General features: G+C 42.0%; 1 protein-coding gene across 2 annotated transcripts; it reads left to right on the forward strand.

Moving 5' to 3' along the window:
• The first annotated feature begins 70 nt into the window (after positions 1 to 70).
• LOC119115699 (dehydrogenase/reductase SDR family member on chromosome X-like) lies at positions 71 to 17,873 on the forward strand. 2 transcript variants are annotated; one of them, XM_037240516.1, is made up of 7 exons: positions 71 to 660; positions 7,071 to 7,178; positions 8,206 to 8,274; positions 12,082 to 12,183; positions 12,542 to 12,749; positions 12,829 to 13,036; positions 14,115 to 17,873. In XM_037240516.1, exons 2-7 carry the CDS (start codon positions 7,073 to 7,075, stop codon positions 14,292 to 14,294), a joined length of 873 nt encoding a protein of 290 aa, XP_037096411.1. In that variant the 5' UTR covers positions 71 to 660; positions 7,071 to 7,072; the 3' UTR covers positions 14,295 to 17,873. The 2 variants fall into 2 exon arrangements, with proteins under 2 accessions (XP_037096411.1, XP_037096410.1); XM_037240515.1 differs by lacking the exon at positions 71 to 660 and adding an exon at positions 6,060 to 6,542.
• The last annotated feature ends 4,162 nt before the right edge of the window (positions 17,874 to 22,035 follow it).

Below are 22,035 nucleotides of genomic sequence, written 5' to 3' on the forward strand. Positions count from 1 at the left end.
GTTTGCAGCAGCTCGGCGCGCGCACGAACACTTGTCCAGCCCCTCATGTGGAGAAGTAACTTATCTTTTTGGATCTAAGCCCCCATCCGCTGCTCACAGGCAGTCTCTCTCCTCCCCGGCTGTGATTGTAAGCTGTCACCGCGTTCCACGCGTTTCATCTCGTCTCTTCCCACCGACGCGAGAGTGGAATTGGGGACAGACAGCCCACCCACTCATCAACACCCCCCACCCCCCTTGTGCAGCCTTTAGTGAGGGGAAGCCCCTACCACGCTTGACTCGCTGAGTGGATCTCCTGCGTCGCGCCTGTGCGTGCGTGTAGCCCGGGGCTCCGTCTTCCTCAACAGTTGCCACCGGAGAGGAGGAGGAGGAGAGCGGGGGAGACAGCAGACTGAGGACGGAAGGGACGCGGAGAGCCACGCAGCTCCTGCCCCGGCTTCTGCTCCTGACATGCAGTCGATCATCTCTCCGGTGACCAAGGCCATCCTAGTCGCACTCTTCATCTTCGCCATACTCCTCATCCTCTACGTGATCCTCTGGTACATTTGCAGGGACGTGGACTGCGACCACGGCATTTGAGGATTCCTTTATTTTAAAAATCAAACAACAAGAGAAGAAAAAGACGGAAGGGAATTCGCAATTGGAGGAGCCCGGGGTCACCCTGTGAGTGCGTTTTGCCCGTTTTCTCATTTGTGTGTTTCTTGGTTTTAAGTTGCGTGTCAAGGTGGGTGCGCGCTGTGCGTAAATTAACCACCTGGCACCTCGAGCCCTTTGCCCTCCCGAAATTAGCCCCCTCCCCCCCTCTAAACTTGCGCGCAACATCCACCGCCTCATTAGTAACGGGAATAGTGGAAGTGGTCTCACCGGGATGCGCGGTCAAGGCGTGCTCGGGTCGTGCAATGACCGCCAGTGACATTGCGGTATAGGAAGCACGCGAGTCTCTTAAGGTCAGGAACCAGCAATGTTTACCTCTCTTTGACAATATTGCCTCCCAGCCCCTCTCGGATGCACCATTAGTTCATGCTCAGTTCATCTTGCTCTGCAGAAGACATCCCACCTAACCGGATTATCTCTATTTGGCTCCTCTTCTTTGGAATATTTCTTAAAATATGTCTCCCAAGTCCATATCATGAATATTCCATCAAGCAATTACATCACCTTGTCATCCAATCCTACGTAATTAAGATGTTCTCTGCCCACATCCATCTAATGCTTTATGGAAGACGTTTCCATATTACAGCCACATTCGACCCCAGTGCCAGCATGCGTATTGTCACGTGACCCATAAAACTGTTAAATGCGGAGGCTGAAATGTGATTGACATTCTCACATGTCGCTCCGGAGAGCCCTCAAATCCAGATCATTTGTACATTTGCATAGATTCCAAAGTGGAGGCTGCGAAGGACACGTCAAGGGCATGCGGCTTCTACAACAGGAAGCTTCGCATGCCGTACAAATTGCAAGCTCATTTCAGACGTCATCTTTTCATGCTCCTGTAAGTCTCCGAGATATGACACACGTGCAGATGAAAAGATGGCAACGTGATAGAAGCTGCCTGCAGTTTTGACACCTGTCTGCGCGTTTCCTCATCACTATTCCCCCTTTAAACAGCCTGGAGGCAATAAACAGCAGTGCAGCTCACAAATAAAGTGAGAGTTGAAGATTTGAAACTGCGGCGCCACCACTGTGGTATTTTAAAATACATGAGAAGCCCAAGTGCAGGTGTCCTATTCGACCAGAATATAAAACGACCGCTGGCCTCGCAACTAACCTGTGCTACTTTTCAACTTTCTCTCAACCACGCACATAGTGTGGACATTAAATGGCTGCTCAGTCTCCGCCGGTTCAAAGTGTGTGTGTTAAAATAACAATATTGTTGTGTTTGTCCGGATGACCGACACATTTAATTGTGTGAATTTGAATTTGCATTGTACCAAATTTATCCAATTACAGTATATGATTCACAGAGCTCCTCCCCTCCCCCAACACAAAAAAAAGTCAGAACATCCCAACGTTGATACACCTTGATAGAGCTCAAGTTCAATCAAGATTGAAGTCATAAAATATGTAAGATTGAAGGTGAATTATTGAAGCAGAAGGAAGTTGCTATTCTGGCCGGCTATGATGATACACAGCCCAAAAAAAATGTTTTAAATAATGCCTACTGATTTAGTCCTGCCAGTTCAATATTATCAAGATGGCCGTCACAAATATGGGCGTGATTGTTTTCGATCAACAGTAATCCCAAGTGGGACACAAATTGAAATTCTCGCAAAAGTCCGAGGAGGCCGGGCGAAGCCAATGTCACAGAACATGTCATCACCCTCAACTCAAATTGGCTTTCAGGAAGATAGTTGTCCTGAAGCACGCACACCTCAAAGCCATAAAAATAGATTGCCAGTGACTCAGCCGTTATGTAAAGTCCATCTCTGATAGGGCCGCTTCGGGAGCGTTATGTCAGTTTCGCTGGATGCCACTGAAGCTGAGGTGACACGTCTTCTGTGTCCGTACACACACAAAAAAAAACCACACAAGCACCTCCTTCATTTTTTCACTTTCAAGTGTACACACCCGTGTGAGCGCATCCCAATGTGATACACTCAACATGATGGAATCCCTTTAGGCTAAACCGCTACATTATTAGCATTTTAGAGCTCACTGGGAAGAAAACACCACTTCACATTTAAATCACATCCGACACCCCTCTGGCCAGGTAGCCATCCATATTGGCAGACATGCATCCCGCACACAAATCTACATCCAGAGTCATAATTGAACATGTTTTTAAACATCACACTTCCAAATACCGCCCGCCCCCATCCACCGACCCAACCCGCCGCCACTATTGCTTCTTTTAAAAAGGCAGTGATGCATACTTGCTCATCATCTGCACCGACTTCCTGTGGGAACACTTTAAGCCGTCTTATAATGAGACATCTTCATCATCTTCTATGCAAATACATTTCCTGTCTCATTAACACTTTGTTTTTGTTACTCATTTCATTCGGAGGCTTCCCCACCTTGAATTGGGAATCGCTCTTATTAATCACAAGGGGATTTGAGAAGAGTCACAATTAGCCTTTGATAGGACACGCTGTAAAATAGTTGTTTGACATTTTTACTGTGTTAAGAATCTGCACACAGAGGTGTGTAATCATCTTTTTATTCGAAACAATAATGGAAGCTCGATTTAGCAAATGACCCCAAATTTGAGTCAACTATTATGAATCATCTGAATCAGATTCTTGAATGTATTTTCTTCTATTTCCCTTTTGAGTCACATGGCGGCCTGTTGTCTGTGTTTGTGTGACTGGATGACCAGGTTAAACGGAGGGGGCGGTGAAGGGCCGGATGCCAAGGAAGCAGAGCGTGCACACAGCACCTCGAAGGCTTTTTGTGCCTGAAGTCCAAGATGTGAAAAAAAAAAGACAGAAAGGGAGAGAAAATTGCTCTCGTTTGTTACACGCTAACAAAATCTTTTAAAGGCGAACGAGTGTGAGGGAAAGATTATGAATGTGTAAGTTAATGACAGACTTAATTGGAGCCAGCAACTATCCCTCCCACTGCTCCTTATTCTACATCTACTAATGAAAAGTCTCCCACTCCCCGAAGACAAAGTAGGGAAAAAACTGTGCTGGGATTAAGATGATGAGTACACACAAGAGCAAACACACACACAACACATTCATTCATGTATGCATCTACTGACACATGTAAAATAGCTACAGGCGTGCTTGTTTCAAGAAGCTACCCCATGCAATGTGACTTCCTTCCAAATAGAAACATGCACATTATTTACATTCATGACTTCACATTTAAACTCATCGGAATTCATGTCCTGAGTACTTCCTACTAGATATGGCTGGTCACAAGATTAGGAACACCGTCAATATGCTGCGGGTTTAGGACAAGCTCTCAAAAAGCATGAACATAGATGTGACGTTTTCTTTCCTCCAGTAGCACAGTTAGATTTGACTTGCTATCTGACAAATAAGACATGCGGGATTTTCATGCCCACCGGCGAAATACAGTCATGCCACCTGTTGCAACAAAACACGCAGTCACGCTCTTCTTCAGACTATAAATTGTGGCAATCCCTGCGGAGGTCTCTGCGTGCTTATGTGCTGTCTTGTTAGTGTCTGAGCTGTGAGTCCCTCTCTTGAGAGTCTGACTTTGTCCCCGTGAGGAACTGCTGCGAAAAAAAAGAAAAACCAGACTGCCATAACCTCTGGGTATCTGCAATGAAATGTGCAAATATGTAAGACCAGATCAACTGACCTCAAACTAGTTCAAGTAGAACAAACAGCACCTCTGCTGGTTGCAGCCAAGTACTGCAAGTCATTAATCAACCACCATCAATTCAACACAATTTTTTAACAATCAATTCATTAATAATTCATCAACTGACTATTATGCCCATGAAAACCACAAGGCCATTTTGGTTGAGAATCTTTTTTTTTTTTTTTTTTAAACACACAAACATTCATCATCATATCCAGTGGCGCTACTATGAGCCTCAATTTACAAAATGAGATGAGTTGGAATTTGGAGCCAGCCAGTGGTTGTCATGAAAACTAGGTGACTGTTGAAGCTATTTTGATGCTGTTCACATATTGTGTACATCACACACCATCCTTGTCATGTCCTATTTCTACAAGTATTTATGTGTGTGTGGGAGGGGGGGGGGGTGCATATATGGAGAGCTGTATCCTTGACGTCCCATCATCCCAAATAATCATCCCACAGTCATGCGTGAGATGCAATTTCCTTTAAACAATAGCAGGCCGGCTCGCCTCGCTGACCTTCAACCTCTCAGGCTGTGGCAGAGCAAAGACTCACAAATAAACAGAGCACACACATCCACTCAGCTCGCATTAACAGCGACACGTGTGGAGGCAAAAATGAGCATTTTGTCCGAGCGTGTGGTGGTGGCGACACAATCTCTTGCTACTCAAGTCGAATAATTATTGAAACCATGTCATGGGCATCAGAGTTAATGGATAGCGGGTGAGACAAATCAATCATACTGAGAAGAAAAAAAGTGAAAGGATGCTGGAACAAAAAAAAAAAAACCATGTCCTTGAGAGGCCATTTTGGCTGGCCTACTTTGAGTGGCGTGATAATTCAGGTGGCTCCTGTTGGGCACGCCAATCACAATCTCGCCCGGCAGTAGGTTGTCCGTTCGCATTTGCGCTAATGCGGCTCTGCATTCATTTGCTTCATATTCTTCCCGATGACTGTAATGATGCTCTTATTTTGTCTCCTTTTGCGCCAAGCGCTCTGCCCTCCGGTGTTTCTGACAGTGTTGACGTTCAAATTTAACATTCATGATGGCACGCTAACAAGAGTTTTAGCATTTTGTGGGGGTAATTTGAAAATGATTGCGGACCTCTGCCAAGGTGAAGTAAACTTTTGTGCTATTTTCTGACGCCGTCAAAAGCACTGACCTAGATTTATAGCTTACATGGAATAGTAGTATTTTATTTTCCCTACCAGTCTATCTTCATTTTGTAGCTTGTCATGCATGGCTTGCCCACCTTTTAGTCAAATGCTAGATTTCTATTTATTTATTTATTGTCGACTCTGTAATCTAGCTCTGACGAGACACGCGGCCCTGCTGCAGAGACACGCTTCGAGCACATCTTGAGAAACGACGGCTCAAACAGGTCGCTCCGCTACTTCCATCACATGTGATCTCTCTGGCAGGGGGCAATAAGATTGTCAGTGAGACGACAAAAGCAACATGATGGATGTATAGGAGAGACTCATTGGACAGTGTGTGCACTCCTGCCACAATGCTGAGTGTCTTTCATCATATGCTCACTCCATCCGTGTACCTACGGATTCTCTATATTGCTTTAAACCACGGGCGCCATTCATTTGCACTTGAATCACTGAACATTTGCAGAGCTGCAGAGATCCTGCACACTAAAGTACATTATGTGATCATGCACCGTGATAGCTCAGAATAGTTATTATATGTTTAAAATGACTCAACGTGGTGTCTATTACTTCACAAGAAAAACAAGATGAACTTAGTACAACTGTGGTGTCTATTAGTTTTAAAGCTCATATTGAAGACTAAGTTTAAAGGCAAAGTAAGGAAATAAAAAGTACTAAAAGATCGTACAGAGCAAGAATATGATTTTGGGTGGAAAATTATTCAAAGGAAGAAGGAAACACACTTAAAAATGTTAGATTAGTTCACAGTTGAGCTAGTCTTCTCATGGCCCTAAAATGAAATATTGTAGCTTAAAATGTGTCTTCGTGTTATTATTGAGAGGAAGGAAGCGAGGAAGGACGCGAGAGGTTGCCAACTTCATATTGGAACGCGTCCTACACACTCGCTCGTATTCGTAGCCGGTCTTCTTTCTCTCTCTCCGTCTGCAAGCTAACTACGATTTGTACTGTTCACGGCTCGATCAAAACAACCGATATAATGATCTCCTCTATAATGTTTCGTTTGGTGTCAGCTATCAAACTGTACCTGCTCGGCTTGAAGGTTCTTGTGATTCAGCTGTTCAGCAAGCGTTTCAAGTTGCCAGGTTGGTTCAGTCTTGCTGCTGGTTCGTGTTTGACAGCGGTTCCAGCCGTATATGGTTCAAATGTTTTTTTTTTTACTGCAGTTTTATGCCAAATTTAGGGGAAAGACGTAACATTTCTTATTGCTGTCAACGTGGCCTCGTCTGTTTTTGTTGTCACTCCGGGCAAAGTTTAAATGGCCTGTTTTCATAATACAGGTTGGTTTGAAATAACGCATAAGACGCCCATTGGTTGCAGTCAGCCAATCAGCACAGATTATAGTTATTACGTATTAGCTTCACTCTTACGACACCTTCGTACGATACTGACGCAACCGATTTGGTGCGCGCATATCGTCCAAAGTCAACTATAAGCTCCAGTTTACGATAACGATGAAAAAAAAATGCATGGATGAATATTTCAACAACCACAAATTCTTGCCACATATTTAACAGTCACCTCACATGGCTTTAAAATCTCCTCCAAATGATGTCATCCTTATCTCGTGACATTCCATCTGATAACCATGTGTCCTCTTCTGCCTCTGCCAGTGATGCCCAGACAAGATGGCAAGGTTGCCATAGTGACGGGAGGAGGCAGGGGAATCGGCTATGAGGTTGCCCGCCACATGTCCAAACTGGGGGTACATGTTATCATAGGTACGGTATCATATTCCACTTTGCTGCCATGTAAACAGCATGAGTACAGCAGATAACTGGATAAAAACAGAGCGCCTTTAAATATTTTTTTATTTTATATTATATATTTTATATTTCATTTTCATTTTATAGTTTTATTTTTTTTAAAGATTTTGTTAGGCCTCATATCGCTTTACTTCAAGGTTAATACAACATTCTTCATTCCAATCACAAGCTTGAAAACAAAATAAGGCTCAGCTTTAGTCATTCAAGTTGTATTTACTGCAAAGTCAGTAGAATTAATTCAGAATAAAGGTGCATTTGTGTAGCGTATGGTTTTGTCACACGCACGCACGCACGCACGCTTACACACACACACACACACACACACACACACACACACATGCACACAAATCTAATCTCGCCAAAACAAATTCCAATCATGTGACTTGATTGGAATTTGTGAAGATTCAAGATGCTGTGTGAGTGTTTTCGCTTTCAACCAGTAATGTACACATTGACTTTGGAAATAGGGGTCTATTTTCGCAAATGAAACAATCCTCGCAAGCAATGAGAAATGACCTCCTTCGTGCTTGGAAAGTAAGCGTGCACAAGCATCAACCTCGGGATGCTCAACATCCTCTCACTTTTGCATTTATGAGGCAAAACCAATGCAGTATAATTCAACAACCGCACAGTAAATCCTCCTTTTATGACAAATATAATCTTCAGAACGCTTTTTGAGAAAACGCTTAGTCCCTGCCTGATAGTTTAAGCAGTGGAACTATCGGAATAATGTCAGACATTTTTTTTTTTTCACATTGCTCTACCAAATAGAGTTCATTTTGGAAACTTTCTAGAGATGTTGCTCACAGAACTCTTCAACTCATTTTGATCCAATTAGGAGTTATTGAACAATTAGAGCTCATCAGAGCTCCGCAGGTAGTCTTGAATTGCTTGCTTTTTTTTTTTTTTTCAAAGCTAATCACCAATTGCTTGGCAGAAAAAAAAATCTATCTTTTGTTAATTTGTGTCCTTTTTTTCTCAGCCTGCAGGGATGAACAACAAGGTCTGGCATCCATCAGAAGGATCCACAAAGAGTACAACGAGGCTAAAGGTGAACGTGTGCGCGTGTCTGTGAATAAAAACGGGAACACTTAAGAGCTTTCCCATTGGTGTTTGTACATTTCATTGAAAATTCACAAAATTTCAACATTGCGGCACACATTCAAAAATGGCGGGAACATTTATTCAATGGATTCTGGTTTCCATTCCGAGCATTTTCCTGAATATTTATATTTCTTGGTGGTGCCATCAGCAGATAGCACACAAAAATCCAAAAGCGGCTGAAGACCGGTTGGCAACAGTCCTACTTGCCCGTCCGTCAGTGGCTGTGAAGCTCAGCGTCGGCAACTAATGTCGCTCGTGTCATTGAAGTCGATTTCCTTGAACGAGGCTGCGGCGGGATTGATCACTTCTTTTGTAATTGGCAGGCACTGAGGCATTAGGGACAAGGGGGTGACTGCTGCCAGATGCTTGTGCACTGAATGAAAATGTGTGTATGTTTGTGGTTGAATGAGCCGGTAATGGATTCTCATTAGTATGTGTGGCGGCGCACTTAACATCTCTGTCCAAACTCCCTTTGGCACGCTTCCTGGTATTTGCACCAAATATATTGGCCTTGATTAAATCAATTTGATATGATCCTTCATCTCTTTAAGGGGCAAAGCTATTTTTGCGTTTGTAGTTTTTAGCACAGACCCGCACATGAAAAACAGGATCTGCTTCTGTGAGTGTTGTTTAACAGCAATTAACGTGCAAATTTGTGTGTCAAGCTTTTTGAAATTGAGAACTGCAGTTTTTTATTGGAAGTCATAAAAGGGTCTAATTAGCGTTCAATAATGCAAATATTGCTAAATGCTAACATTTTCACTCCAAATAGTCCAGCAGGTCAATTTTCCAATTTTTTGAATGAATAACCGAGTGTCACCTTTGGTTCACATGAAAAAAAAAAAATTACGAAGCAATTTAGTTTTGATTATTCAGACACACAAATACAGGCTAGACACAGATATGAGGTACTTATGCATATTTGCCACAGGGAGCTCTGTCTGTCCACCAACTTTAGTCACGCTGCACTTGAAAGTTACACAATCCCCCTCAAACCAAAAGCTTGGATTAAAAAAATGTGAAGCGAGAAAACCAGTGCATATGTAAGTGTGTGTGTGTGTGTGTTGCTGTGTGACAAATAATGTCTCTTAGCATAAGCACAGTTCAATGAGCATCGTAGATGACTGCTACGAGCGAGTTCTGACAATTCAAAATATTTTTACATTTAGTAAAAAGTTTACATTTGTTATTTGTATTATCATAATAAAAAATATTCTCATTCCAAAATACTCAACAGTGGACTTAAAAGGTTTGCCTGTAATCCATTTTATGGAATCACTTGCATTCCAAATAAAAGATGGCTGTTCTTGCAAGGAAATAATTGCGGCTGAAAGACACAACCGGTCTTGATTTAGGAAAGTGTCATTGCATTAACACGGCAAACCGGGCATTGACCGTCACGCCGCCCGCCTCCTGTCTGCTACATCAGCTGAATAATAACAGCCAGTGGAGGAGTGAATGCTGGCACGGGGCCCAGATGTAATATTCTTCACTATCTCCACGTTGTTTATCAGACATCTCCAAGTGAAACCATTTACTTCTTTGTCTGAGTTTTTAAAGAGGGGCTCTCAAAGGGGCGAGTTCATTGTTCCTTTTCCTGTTGCCACTGCTGAATTATAAGGATCAATATTATATCTCAATATTTGGTGGTGTGAGAGACCAGGCACACTATTAAACACAAAATATGTGTGAATGTAAAATGAGATTGTGGTAAGCGGGAGGACAAATGTGATGTGTTTACAGGGTGGCACATTTTAATATCAGCTTTATATGTAATCCAGCTTAATCATATTTACTACGGCCACAACCGGGTCACAAGATGCATTTTGAAGCCAGGTGGATTTATGCTAAGTGACACAGGCGCCGTCGTCCATCATCTTTTTTCCCCCCGTCGATCTGAGAAAATTATTTCATCTTGCGTTGAAGATATTTGACAGGTGCAGGAAGATGAAAGACATAAATTGAAGTCTAATAAGGTGCTGCTGGAAGCCAACTTTCACATTAATTAGCGGCTGTTCAGGGGTAGTTTACTCTGGATGTGTCCAGATATTCCTGGCAGGCTGTGTCAAAAAACAGCTAAGCTTGTAAAAACAAAATATTACTTCAAGTTTGCTGTCCATCACTGACCTTGCGACAATGTTTCAAAAAGAAATATTGATCAAATCAACGCAAATGGTTGCAATAATCTCATGTATTTCTTTTTGCATTTTATACATTCCGTCTTTGAGAAATCTGGAAAAATGTAATTTATTTTGTAAGCTGTGCTATTTGTGAGACCGAGTCGCAGATTGATGAGTTTATCTCGGGCAGACATCAGCATGCTGATATCAGCTCAAGTCATCTGTAACATCCCTGATTGTCTTGCTTTGCCTATTCCAATTTGTAATTGTCAAGAAATTCTGTCACGTTTCAAAGTGGTTATATTTTTTACCCCCATTTAGTCACAGTAGTACATAGTCACAAAATGTAATCTATAACGGCTAAGGAAAAAGGTGCTTTGTTTTTTTTTCAATGCAGTATAATTTTTTAAACTACTCAAAATGTAGCACAAGTAGTCTCGGGAAAACATTGAGCTCTAAGATCTACGTCGACAACGATGAAGTGAAAGTTGCACTCAAAATGTTCACAAAATGTCCAAACGAGCGTGAAAATTGCCCAGAAAAAAAAGACACGGTCATTATCGGTCAAGAGACTAGATAGCTGTTCCACACGGTCATCAAATAATAAAGCTTCGAGATAACCAATGGAGTAATTGTAATTTTTTTTGAAGAGAGAGAAAGATTAGGAGATGCTGAGTCAGCAAGAACATGAAAGCGAGGCTAGTTTTCATCAAGCCATGAGTCAATGGTGAATTACTGTGCTTTAATGATTTTTTTTTCTTTGTGTGTCATCAAAACTAGTAAAAATAAATAAATAATAATTTGAAGTTAGCTTTGGTGTTCTTGGAACAATATCAACAAAAATGCAAATTAAAGTGCCTGTTGATATTAAGCTTTGCTAATTTATTAGGCTCATTTTGCAATTGGAAGAATAATCACGTGTAATATTTTTTTTTTATTGAGGACAAGAGGACATCTGCTCACCGCAGTTTAAATGTACCGGCGTAGTTGAATAGGGGCGAAGAGATTTTTATATTCAAAAGCAGTACCGTTGTCAGTTCAAAATTATTCCTTTGAAAAAAAAAAAAAAAAAGCAGAGTGTTCGACTGCAGCGTAGAGGAAGCCGAGGCTTAGAGAAGATCTCGAAAGGAATTAAAAGCAGCCTGACACCAGCAAGAACCGTCCAATCGATGCCATTTTGCTCCCATTGGGCTCTCTCGATATGACTGGCTTTTCTTGACAGGGGTCTTTGGGGAGGCCAATGAAGGAGACAGGGGAGCGCTGACAGATGGGACACACACATGCACACACACTCACACAGACATATTTGCTCTCGATGTTTTGAAAACTGGTTCTTCGTTTTTATATGTTTGTGTATGTCCGATTTTGGCCTTTCGATTTAATCCATTCATCTGTTTTCTATAGCGCTTGTCCCATGCCCTGTCATACCTTAAACCTCATCTAATAGCGTGTCACACTATGATAGGAACAGGAATTAGGTTTCAATGTAAAGTGGCCATGCAACAACAGGCGGCTGGAAAAGATGATGAAAACTCTTTGATGTCTTACCGGCTAAATGGTTTGCGGAAATAATCCGTTTGCAATGGCTCTCATGTACGTGCGTCTCTTTCTGTGTGTGTGTGTTTTCTCTCTAGTGGAGTTTAAAAAACTGGACCTCGCATCTCTGCAGTCTATCCGTCAGTTCGTCCAGAGCTTCAAGGAACGCGATTTACCACTCAATATTTTGGTCAACAATGGTGAGTGTCGGTTATGGACATCTGCAATTCAGTGTACCGTATTTTCCGCACTATAAGGCGCACCGGATTATAAAGCGCACCTTCAATGAATGGCCCATTTTAAAACTTTGTCCACATATAAGATATACACATTTGGCCCGCGGGCCAGACTTTGGACACGCCTGCTGTAGTGGCTCAATATTGGTCCATATATAAGGCGCACCTGATTATAAGGCGCACTGTCGGCTTTTGAGAAAATTGGAGGTTTTTAGGTGCGCCTTATAGTGCGGAAAATACGGTAACTATTTTTCTTTCACAGAAGAAAGTAAAATATCCCTCAGTATATTCATTTCCTAATATGTTTGTTTTGCATGTGTAGCGGGTGTCATGCTAGTTCCCGAGAGTTGCACCGAGAATGGATTCGAAGTGCACTTTGGTGTGAACTATCTGGGCCACTTCCTATTGACCTTGCTGCTCTTGGACACATTAAAGCTCAGCGGCAAATCTGACAACTTCTCACGGGTGGTCAACGTCTCCTCCTCTGCACACCGCAATGGCGAGATCCGACTGGATGACTTGAATAGCAGGTAGGTTCTCACTCGATTAGCACACACACGAACAAGCAGAGACCCGTGTCAAATGTCTGACAGCGTTCTTGCTCGGCAGACAGTGCTACTCAGCCCACGCCGCTTATTGTCACAGTAAGCTGGCGCAGCTTTTATTTAGCTCCCACCTCCATCGGGAGCTGGAGCAGGGAGGTTTCCCCGTCAGTTCGGGCGGCGTCGACCCTGGCGTGGTCGCTACGTCTCTCTACCGCCACCTCTGGACGCCCCTGCGCCTGGCACATGGTGTTGTGGCCCGCTTGCTTTTCAGGGTAGGTCACCTGCATGCATACTAATACAAATACACAAAGTGAGCCCATCACAGAAAAACAAAGTGCTTCTAAAAATCAAGGGCGTTGACGTTGCGTTAAATTTGAAAACGATCCTTGCGTAGCTTGAAGCGGAGGCCACGAGCTACTGTTACTGTTCTCGGGATTTAATGTAAGGAGACTTGTGTGCGTGTTTGAATTCAAACTGCAATTGTCACGGGGACTTGCCTGTGAGCACAACCTTTGGGGTGGTTCTGCCCCACATACACAAACACATTAATCACACACACTCATGCATGCCAGTTGTTAACACGCGCACACACACTCACCATTCGCGGCCAACATTGCAATGCACAAACAATTTTTCTTGCCTGTCACAACATCTTACATCTCAAACGGAAAGATTTAACAAGTATAACAACGATGCAACCAAGAAGCTGTTTTTTTTTTGTAACATTATAATCAACCTGAGGAAAAGTCCCCACAGTAGTGTTAACATGCCACAACATTGAACTAAGCACAGAGTGATATGTATGAAAAAACAGTTTTTACGGTTTGCTCTGGTGTAATGCGAGATAAATTTAATTTCAAGCATTTCAATAAATTATTGTCACACACAAACGGACTTAATCTCCAGATAGAAAATATGAATAATTAGGTTCTCAAGTTACCCCAACTAAAAAAAAAAAGTGATCTGTTTGCACAGTTTCAAAATGAGCAAAAAAGGAGCTGAGAATTTGAATGATGGTTAAATATGTATCTAATCACTTTATCATTACTTTAAAATAAAACAATACCTCTGCCTCTCTTCCTAACAAATAACATGTTTACAGTTTGATGTAAACTTTGACTTATGATTTTAATTTGTTCTGCGGCCATGCCCGTAACTCAATTCACTTGTATGTCAAATCAATATTCCCCACTACAATGAATTGAAAGCCATTAATCCATTCCAAGCCTCCTCCCAAAACACCACAGTTTTATGTGTGTATGAAAATACCACTATGTCGTACAAAACATAATACAATTTTATCCTGACAAATTGTAAATCGAGGCTCTCTGTATATTTTCATTCCCACAGACTCCTACTGAGGGTGCTGCCACCGTCTTGTACGCTGCTCTGTCACCAGCACTGGAAGGCGAATGCGGAGGAGGCTACTGGGCCAATGGACGCAGAGACGTGACTACCCCACTGACATTTGACCCCCAGATTCAGCAGCTCTTGTGGGAAACCAGCCACAAGTTTCTGGTTCCACAGTAACTCAAACTGTATTTAATTGTGCCAATCAGCTTCTTTATATTTGATCGTTGCGATTTTTGTTCGACAATCTCACTCTGGACTGGAAACTATGACTGGCTGTTTGGGGGTGAAAACACCACATTTTTTCTTTGCTCCCGCCAAAGAAGGGCTACAATGAACGGAACCTTTTCCCCATTGTGAGCTAGCAAACATTACACGTACATGCTAGGCCATCGCCATCGGTCCACAGCAGCCTGCCTTAACAGCGCTCTCCTGGTCAATGAGGAGGTTAATGAACTCTTCCTAATGCTTCTGCATCTCACTAATGTGATTCTAAGCAAAAAACAACCAGCTTTTAGAAAGTAGATTTTGGCCCACTGTTCAAAAATGTCAATCAAAGTGTAGCACGCACTCTGGATTTCTCTAAAGCGCCGTCAATACGGAGGCGCCAAGTGATGTCATCATCTTGGGTCATCTCGTGATGACTTGGAGCACTTTGCTTTTTAGCGCATTTGTTGTCTTGAAATGGCCACTTCTGAGTGTTCACGTTCTCTTCTTCTTGTCAGGCAATTAGGTGTGTTTTAAAAATAAACAACAAATGACCTTCATTAACAACTCATGGCATTTGCTATTTGCACTTCGACAGTGTTGTTTTCGTCAAGGATGACAAAACGGTTCCATTGACGGCCCTTTTTTTAAAATGGCGACAACAAAACGGTGTCGAGCTAAACATAGCGCTTTGTTGACGAACTGACGAGACGTGTGTGAATTTTTGCACTAACGTAGCCAACAGATGTTCTTTCGACGTTCTTGGAATATGTTTCAAAAGATTAAACATAACACCTGCCGTAAATGAACTTTAAGCTAGCTTCGGGCTAAAGTTAGCTTTGTCATCGATTCAATAGCTTTCCATTATGCGTGTTAGCAGCTATAATGTGTGGAACAGGCAAGGACTTCTGAGTTTCGTCAAACTTGTCATATTGACCCATTTTCTGTGAGTGACAAAACTACGTAACTACGACGAATAAGCATTTGTCTCCAGAAGATTATGACTGAAACCAAAATGACAAAAACAACACTGCACTGAAATTAAATATAGAATAGTAGGGTATTTTCCCCTTCCAAAAAAAAAAAGGTATTGGGTTTGTTTTCGGAAAACACCATTTTCCAAAACCAGGATTTGTGCCGAGACAAAAATAGACGAGAACGTGAAACAATGGCCGCTTGAGTCTGCCCCCATTTTCCTTTGTGACCTGTGTTAATCCGTTTTACAGAATCAGTATCTGTGTGCATGTGCTTTATACACTATTCCAAAATGAACTTTAATTCTGCCTTCGGTTTATGTTGATGGTTTGCACAAAAATGGCGAGATCTTACAGATCGAAGAAGAGCGAGGGAAAAAAGCAATTTTTGGTGTTCAACATTCAAGCTGTGATTGGTTCCTTGCTACTTCCACATCCTCATTTGGCGTTGCTCCGAGTGCATTGTGCGAGTGAGATTTCCCGGTGGGGAGAGTCAAGCTCCATCAGCTAAGCTCATACACACACAAACACACTCACACATATTCGTTCATAAACATTGGAAGAACATCCAGGCACAATTCTCTCATCAAACAGACAGTAAACAAAAACAACTATTGTTAGCCACTGTGATCTAATATTTCGACTGTGAAAATAGAACATTTTATCTCCCAAACAATCATCACTCTACGAGTGTGTAATGATATCCATTCATAATTATGTTCAGTTATGTGTGAAAGAATACGATCAATGTGGAGCTAATCGCCAAATAGTAGATCACAAACAAGGACAGGTGGAAAACCACCCTACATCTTTTTTTGTTTTGTTTCCAATATATCAATATATCTGTCTCCACTTTTGTTTTTTAAATATATGTCACATTCACAGATCCTTCTTCAGAATCTAGGCCATGGTGTGTTTGGGTGTTCAACAACATATTTTAATTATTTACAGTAACGTTGTCTGGCACCACTCCTGCTCGTGACATCTTTCAGACGAGCATCTCGTAGAATGTGAGCTAAATAGACGACCTTTTAGTTCGACACAGCAGCGGCATGAAAAACAAACATTGGCTGGATTTTGGAGCGCTTTCTATACAACGCATATCATATTTCTGGAGATATTAGTGATGCTGAAATCATTCTCCATTATTCAGCTCAAGCTTGTGTGAGGGTTTGAATGACAATGTCCTACGTCAAGCGTTAAATTAGGCTTTGATTATCCTCGGATGACAGAGCGTAGCTGATATGGGTATCCATATTGATTTTTTATTTTTTTTGCAGGTATGCCGGTGTTTTCACAGCTTTGCGCTCGTAAATTATAGATCGTTATCAAAATAGCAGGTTGCACACTTCATCATCATCATTTTGGAATTGGCCCAGGCAGAATAATTTTTTTTGTTTTTCAATTCTGTATATTTTTCAGCTTGTCAGCCTTTTTTTTATTGTTTCCCTATCCTCATTTTCTCAGCCTCGGAAAGCAAGCGAAGGTTGTAACTCGAGGGCTTGCTTGTTTGATTGTGTGGCTGCTCATGTAAGAGGTTGCCTAAGGAACAGAACAAATATGCTTAGGTCACTCTGGAGCAAATCAACCTCCATCCTCTTTCACATTTCAATAGCGCTTGTTCCTGAGCATTATTTGAAAAAGCATACAAGGTTTTGTAAACTAAATCTGGTTTGGAAAAAAAATCATACTCCAGTCGGTGTTTTTATCCAAAGACGATGATTAGGAAGCTCTGTTTTTGTTGTTGGCGGTATTGGATGACCTTGTCGGGAGGCAACACACAGCGCCGTCTCGAGTGTGTTCGACACGGACAAAACACAGCGGGTGGGTGTTGAACTTCAAAGACCAAATGAAAAAGAGCAGCAAACGCTTAAGTCGACTGTCTGTGATCATGTCCCAAGTGTAATTTACTCGTCCGTCATCGTTTCAAATTGTCGCTGAAGGCAACAGACCGGAGATGCTCTTTGTAGTCTTCTTCTGATTGACCTGGAATTACATTTATATTAAATGTTCCCGGCTCAAGTTGTGTAAATCATAAATGTGTATAGAGAGAACATATTATTGTATACAAAGTGGGGCAGCCAGATGAACTGAATTTTCGTGTCTCCATCTTACATCTCCTTGCATTCTCAGCTTTGATGTCCAATCTGGTGCACAGGATGTTTGCACGCTGTCCTCCTCAAATCCAATGTCAATACTCAGTCCATCTGGGCCCCTGTTGATTTTATGAAAAGTGTAAAAAAAAAAAAAAAAAGGTTTTATTTTTTTAACATGATTTTGTTGTTGAGCTTTTTTTGTTGCCTTGTAAAAGTAAATCTCTCCCCATAATTAGGTAACTGTGAATTTTTAATGTAGAAATGAACTTGTTCAAACTGTGAAACCGTCTTGTCCTGTGCATTGCTGTAACTTTTAAGGGTGTGTGTGTGTGTGTGTGTGTGTGTGCCTGCGTGCGTGCGTGTCTCAAAAATGGAGTCCATGTTTTTTTTCCGTTTGTTTTTGTCGACGCTTGTGACATTCCAGCAGTAGCCGCCACCTTTTCTATTATCCAAAGCCTCTCAATAAACATATCATGGTGTCACGCTTCTTCTCCGTCTTTGACAATGTGTGTGAGAGAGAATCTTGTCAGTCTGATGACATGCGGGATGAGACGTCGAGCCCGAGGCGCGGTCTGAACTTCAGCACCAGATCACACACCATCAGGCTCTCGTTTGCTATAAGCGCACTTGAGTGAACTCTTCCTCCTCCTCAAGTAACGTGTGCAGGCCTAGTACATCATTTTTTTATTTTTGTTTGACCTACATCATGCAATATAAATTTTACCATGAGTTGTAAATCATATCGACGACATTTATAATATAGAAAATCTTTATGGTCTTTAAAAGGTGAACCTTGCGAGGTGGCATGTGGAATCGACATCTTATTTTTTGCCTACTCAGTAAAAGAAAATAACCTTGAAATATCTGAAACCTTGAGCAAATAAATCAAATGACTCTATGTCATCAGTGGTCGTTACCCTTGGGCGAAAATGAGAAGACGATGACGGTGACTGCCTCCTTGAAGGACATCGCTCATGACACACCTGATTAAGCGGCAGATCAGACATAAACGAGTCTCGTAGTGTTTGACACCAGAAAGCACTAAGAAGAAAAATATCGAGGCGTTCTCAAAACGACTGGCTGCCCATTTTAAGTCTCCTCGGAATGAGGTACTTTCTCCATTAGCTCTTTGAAACAATCTGAGGACACGTCCTGTCAGTGTGTGTGTGTGTGTGTGTTCTTAATTGACTGTCATCATAGGTCACTCAAGCAGGAAATAAAGCTGGGAGCGAGACGGAGCCACTGGAAATGACAAAATGATCGTCTCTATTCATGTCCCTGTAATTGATGATCACATACACGCGACACTTTTTGTAATAATCGAGTTTAATTCCCAGGGTGTTATAAACACACTTAATGGCCCATTGTGCACGTGTTAAGTGGTGTCTGAACAAGTGATAGAATCCTCGTTTTATAAAATTGACGACTTATGATATCAAAGGTATAATCAGGGACAAAACTGGACAAATATTGCTTCTTATCAATTTAACTAGTAATAATTTATGTTTATTTTTCCTACATGACCTATTAAATACTCGAGGTATGACCTTTCACCACTCATTCACTCCCATTGACGGTTATAGACGTCAAATATCCATTTTAACTGGGCTGGCACTCAATGAGTTAAGCAAGGTACGTGCATCCTATAATCAGGTTGAATTTTCGTATTTTTCCGCTCTTCTGAGTCAGCAAATAGTTTCCTGATGTGAATAAGAATGATTTCTTGTACTTTTAGGTCTCGTCACATAACACGAGAGAGTTGGGAACAATGAAAGGCCCTTGAAAGGTGAACGCTGATAGCAAACAAATGAGGGGTCTCTAGTCCCATGCAGCTCAGTATGTCCTCAGGACCTCATATTGGCATTTTCTAAGTGCAAGATTAAGGCAAGCCATTAATCTTTCAGACAGCAGCCGTTTGTGAGAAAGACCCGACAGATCACGGCTAAATGCTACATGGAACCCTGTCGCCATTCTTGATGGAGAGATGGATGAAATGACCTGAAAAAAAAAATCTTAACAGGCCTTAAGACAACACACGGCCTGAATAACACATCACTGCTGTTGTGTAAAAGCAATTATTTGGTGGTGGGGAGGAAATGTGTCACTGCTTTTTCTTTGGCTGAAAAACGCACCCACAATGATTGCTGCAAAACACACTCGGGGGACAACACAATAGCTTACACCTGCGTAGACTAATAAGATAATACGTGAGCTGGAACAAACAAATGACTCTTGTACCGTGTTCCTGCTTGGAGGATTGGTCTTATCACATTACTTTTTGCCATTTATCACACTTGACCCAAACATCTCATTTCTATTGACGGAAGGGTCGAGGGTTGGTCACGTTGAGGAAAATGTTCGTGTTTAATTGAGGCTGTGTAGACGCCATGTCCTCGCTTCTTCCATACACTCTCAGTCGAGTGCTGTATAGGAAGGGATGGGATTTACCGTCTAAAAATGTCCAATGAGGAAGGGGGAGGAGGAGGAAGGAAGGGATGAGAAGTGAAAAGATTTGTGAAAATGTAAAAAGACAGGCAAGAGAGAGCGAGAAAGGAGGGGTATACTCTTTCTTGCTATGAAGAAAAGAGAAATGAGGCTAGATAAGAAAAAAAAAAACATCAGAGGGAACAAAAAAGTCGTGCGGCTGCAGACAAAATCAAATAAAGCGAGCCAGTGGAAAATTGCCCGCCATTCTGTAAGCAAGATGTATGCATTTGTGCGATGACAGCAACGACCCAGTAAATCAAATAATTCGTTTAAGTCTACCTAAAAGGGACAGTTCGATTTTCTTGTTGTGTGAGGGCTCGTCAACACACACGAGGCTACACACACACACACACACACACGCTGGCAGGCCCATCTGAAAAGCGGATGGCACAACAATCTCCAGGGCACAATCCCTCATTCCACCCACTCATCTCTGCTGAGAGAATGGAGAGACAGGGAGAAAGGAAAATAGAGAGGTGGGAGGGCAGAGATCTGGAGAGAAAACGCCACAACGAGAGGGTAGAGACCCGCATCTGCGGGCCAGACGAGGATGAGAGGAGGTGGAGGAAAGGAGTGAGGGGGGGGGGGGAAGGAGGGGGAGGATGACACAGCGAAGAGGCGAGAAACGTTTGCGTCACATCTGCAGTGGAGAAGTGCCTGACGCCATCAAACGCCTGCTGAATGACAATCTGCTCTCAGGTGCCAGAACACACTTCTTGTTTTTTTTTTCTGGGGAAAAAAAAATGCACTTTGCCTTCAGTGTCCTTCGCTGTCCTTGAAATTCACATGCAGCAAGCTAACAAGCTCTTACACTGCATTTATTTTTATTTTTTTTCTTCAGATGGGAAGTTAATAACAATCAGATTTCAAAATAAGACAAGCTCAGTTGGGACTTTTTTTTTTGCAAGGCCGATTTATACCGAAAGCGAAACAAATTCCAAATAAACCATCAACAGGTTACGGCCCCTCTAATGATGATGGCAAGGGGAATTAATTTGAAAGCTGCCAAATATCATAAGCAGCCTGCCTCGCCACACATTTAGCAAAATAAATACAATTTGATTAACAAATTGAATGGGAGGGGAAACATTACGTTTTCATCGGGGTCCAGACTTTGATTACAGCTTGGCGGCATTATTATCATTGAAAAGTTTAATATGCGTTCTGAACAAGATGGTGCTGAGTCATAGCATGGAATGTGCTCACATTTTAGCAGCTCTTTCTAAAAAGGTACCTGAGTGTCAAAAGGCAATAAATAAGCATTAACATTATAAAGTGCCCCGCTGTGTCTTGCGGGCATCGTTAGAGCGCCGACGTGACATTTTGGAAAATCAGTTATTTGACTTCCGTCCTGCACTTTGAGGCGATCAATGTGGGTTCATTCTCTATTAAGGGCCAAGATACGTTTAGCTTAAATGCCACAAAAAGACGGCAATCACTGTTAGCCATTGAGTACAAAGACATCGGAATCAATCTTGTAAATTGAATTCATTAGTGTTGATAACTTTTTTTAAATATAAGGAATAAAAGTAACACACCTTGAAGTATTTGGACTTTGTTACTGTCCCATCACTTACGGTCATTTTATTCGTCCTTTTTTCCTTTCCATCAATTTTATCAATTGTGATGTGCAATTAATCACAGGCCTAATCAATCAGTATAGAACATTAATCATTTAGGCTGACCTTCATGGATTGACTTTGAAAGAAAATCATGTTGCAGCTGCTTTAATTGCCGTTTTTAACGAAATTGTAGCACGCTTACGAAAGAGTCACCTTATAGGCATGCATAAGCATGTCAGGAAAATAAGCAAAATCCAAATAAACAAATCAGTATGGGTTGCGCAATTGATTGCGTGGCTGACACTTCACATGCGGAAAATAACGGGCGGAAAGAATTTTTAGTGATTTAGCTGAGTGATAGCTGAGCCGCTAATATGACAGATGGCAATTATTTTTCTCTCACACCCGTTGTGATCAGACAACTCGAGAGACCTTGAGACATGTGAGCGACCAATCGAATTATGGTGTGGTTGCACCTGTCAGGCACTCTCAGGACCTGAATCTGCTTGATCTGTTGGAGCTAGAAAAAGAAACAAAACCATTTACTGGCGGAATTGAAAATGAAGCAGGTTGGATTTGATGTGAAAATGGAAGG

This window comes from Syngnathus acus, chromosome 21 (genome assembly GCF_901709675.1).
Source record: "Syngnathus acus chromosome 21, fSynAcu1.2, whole genome shotgun sequence".
Taxonomy (NCBI): domain Eukaryota; kingdom Metazoa; phylum Chordata; class Actinopteri; order Syngnathiformes; family Syngnathidae; genus Syngnathus; species Syngnathus acus.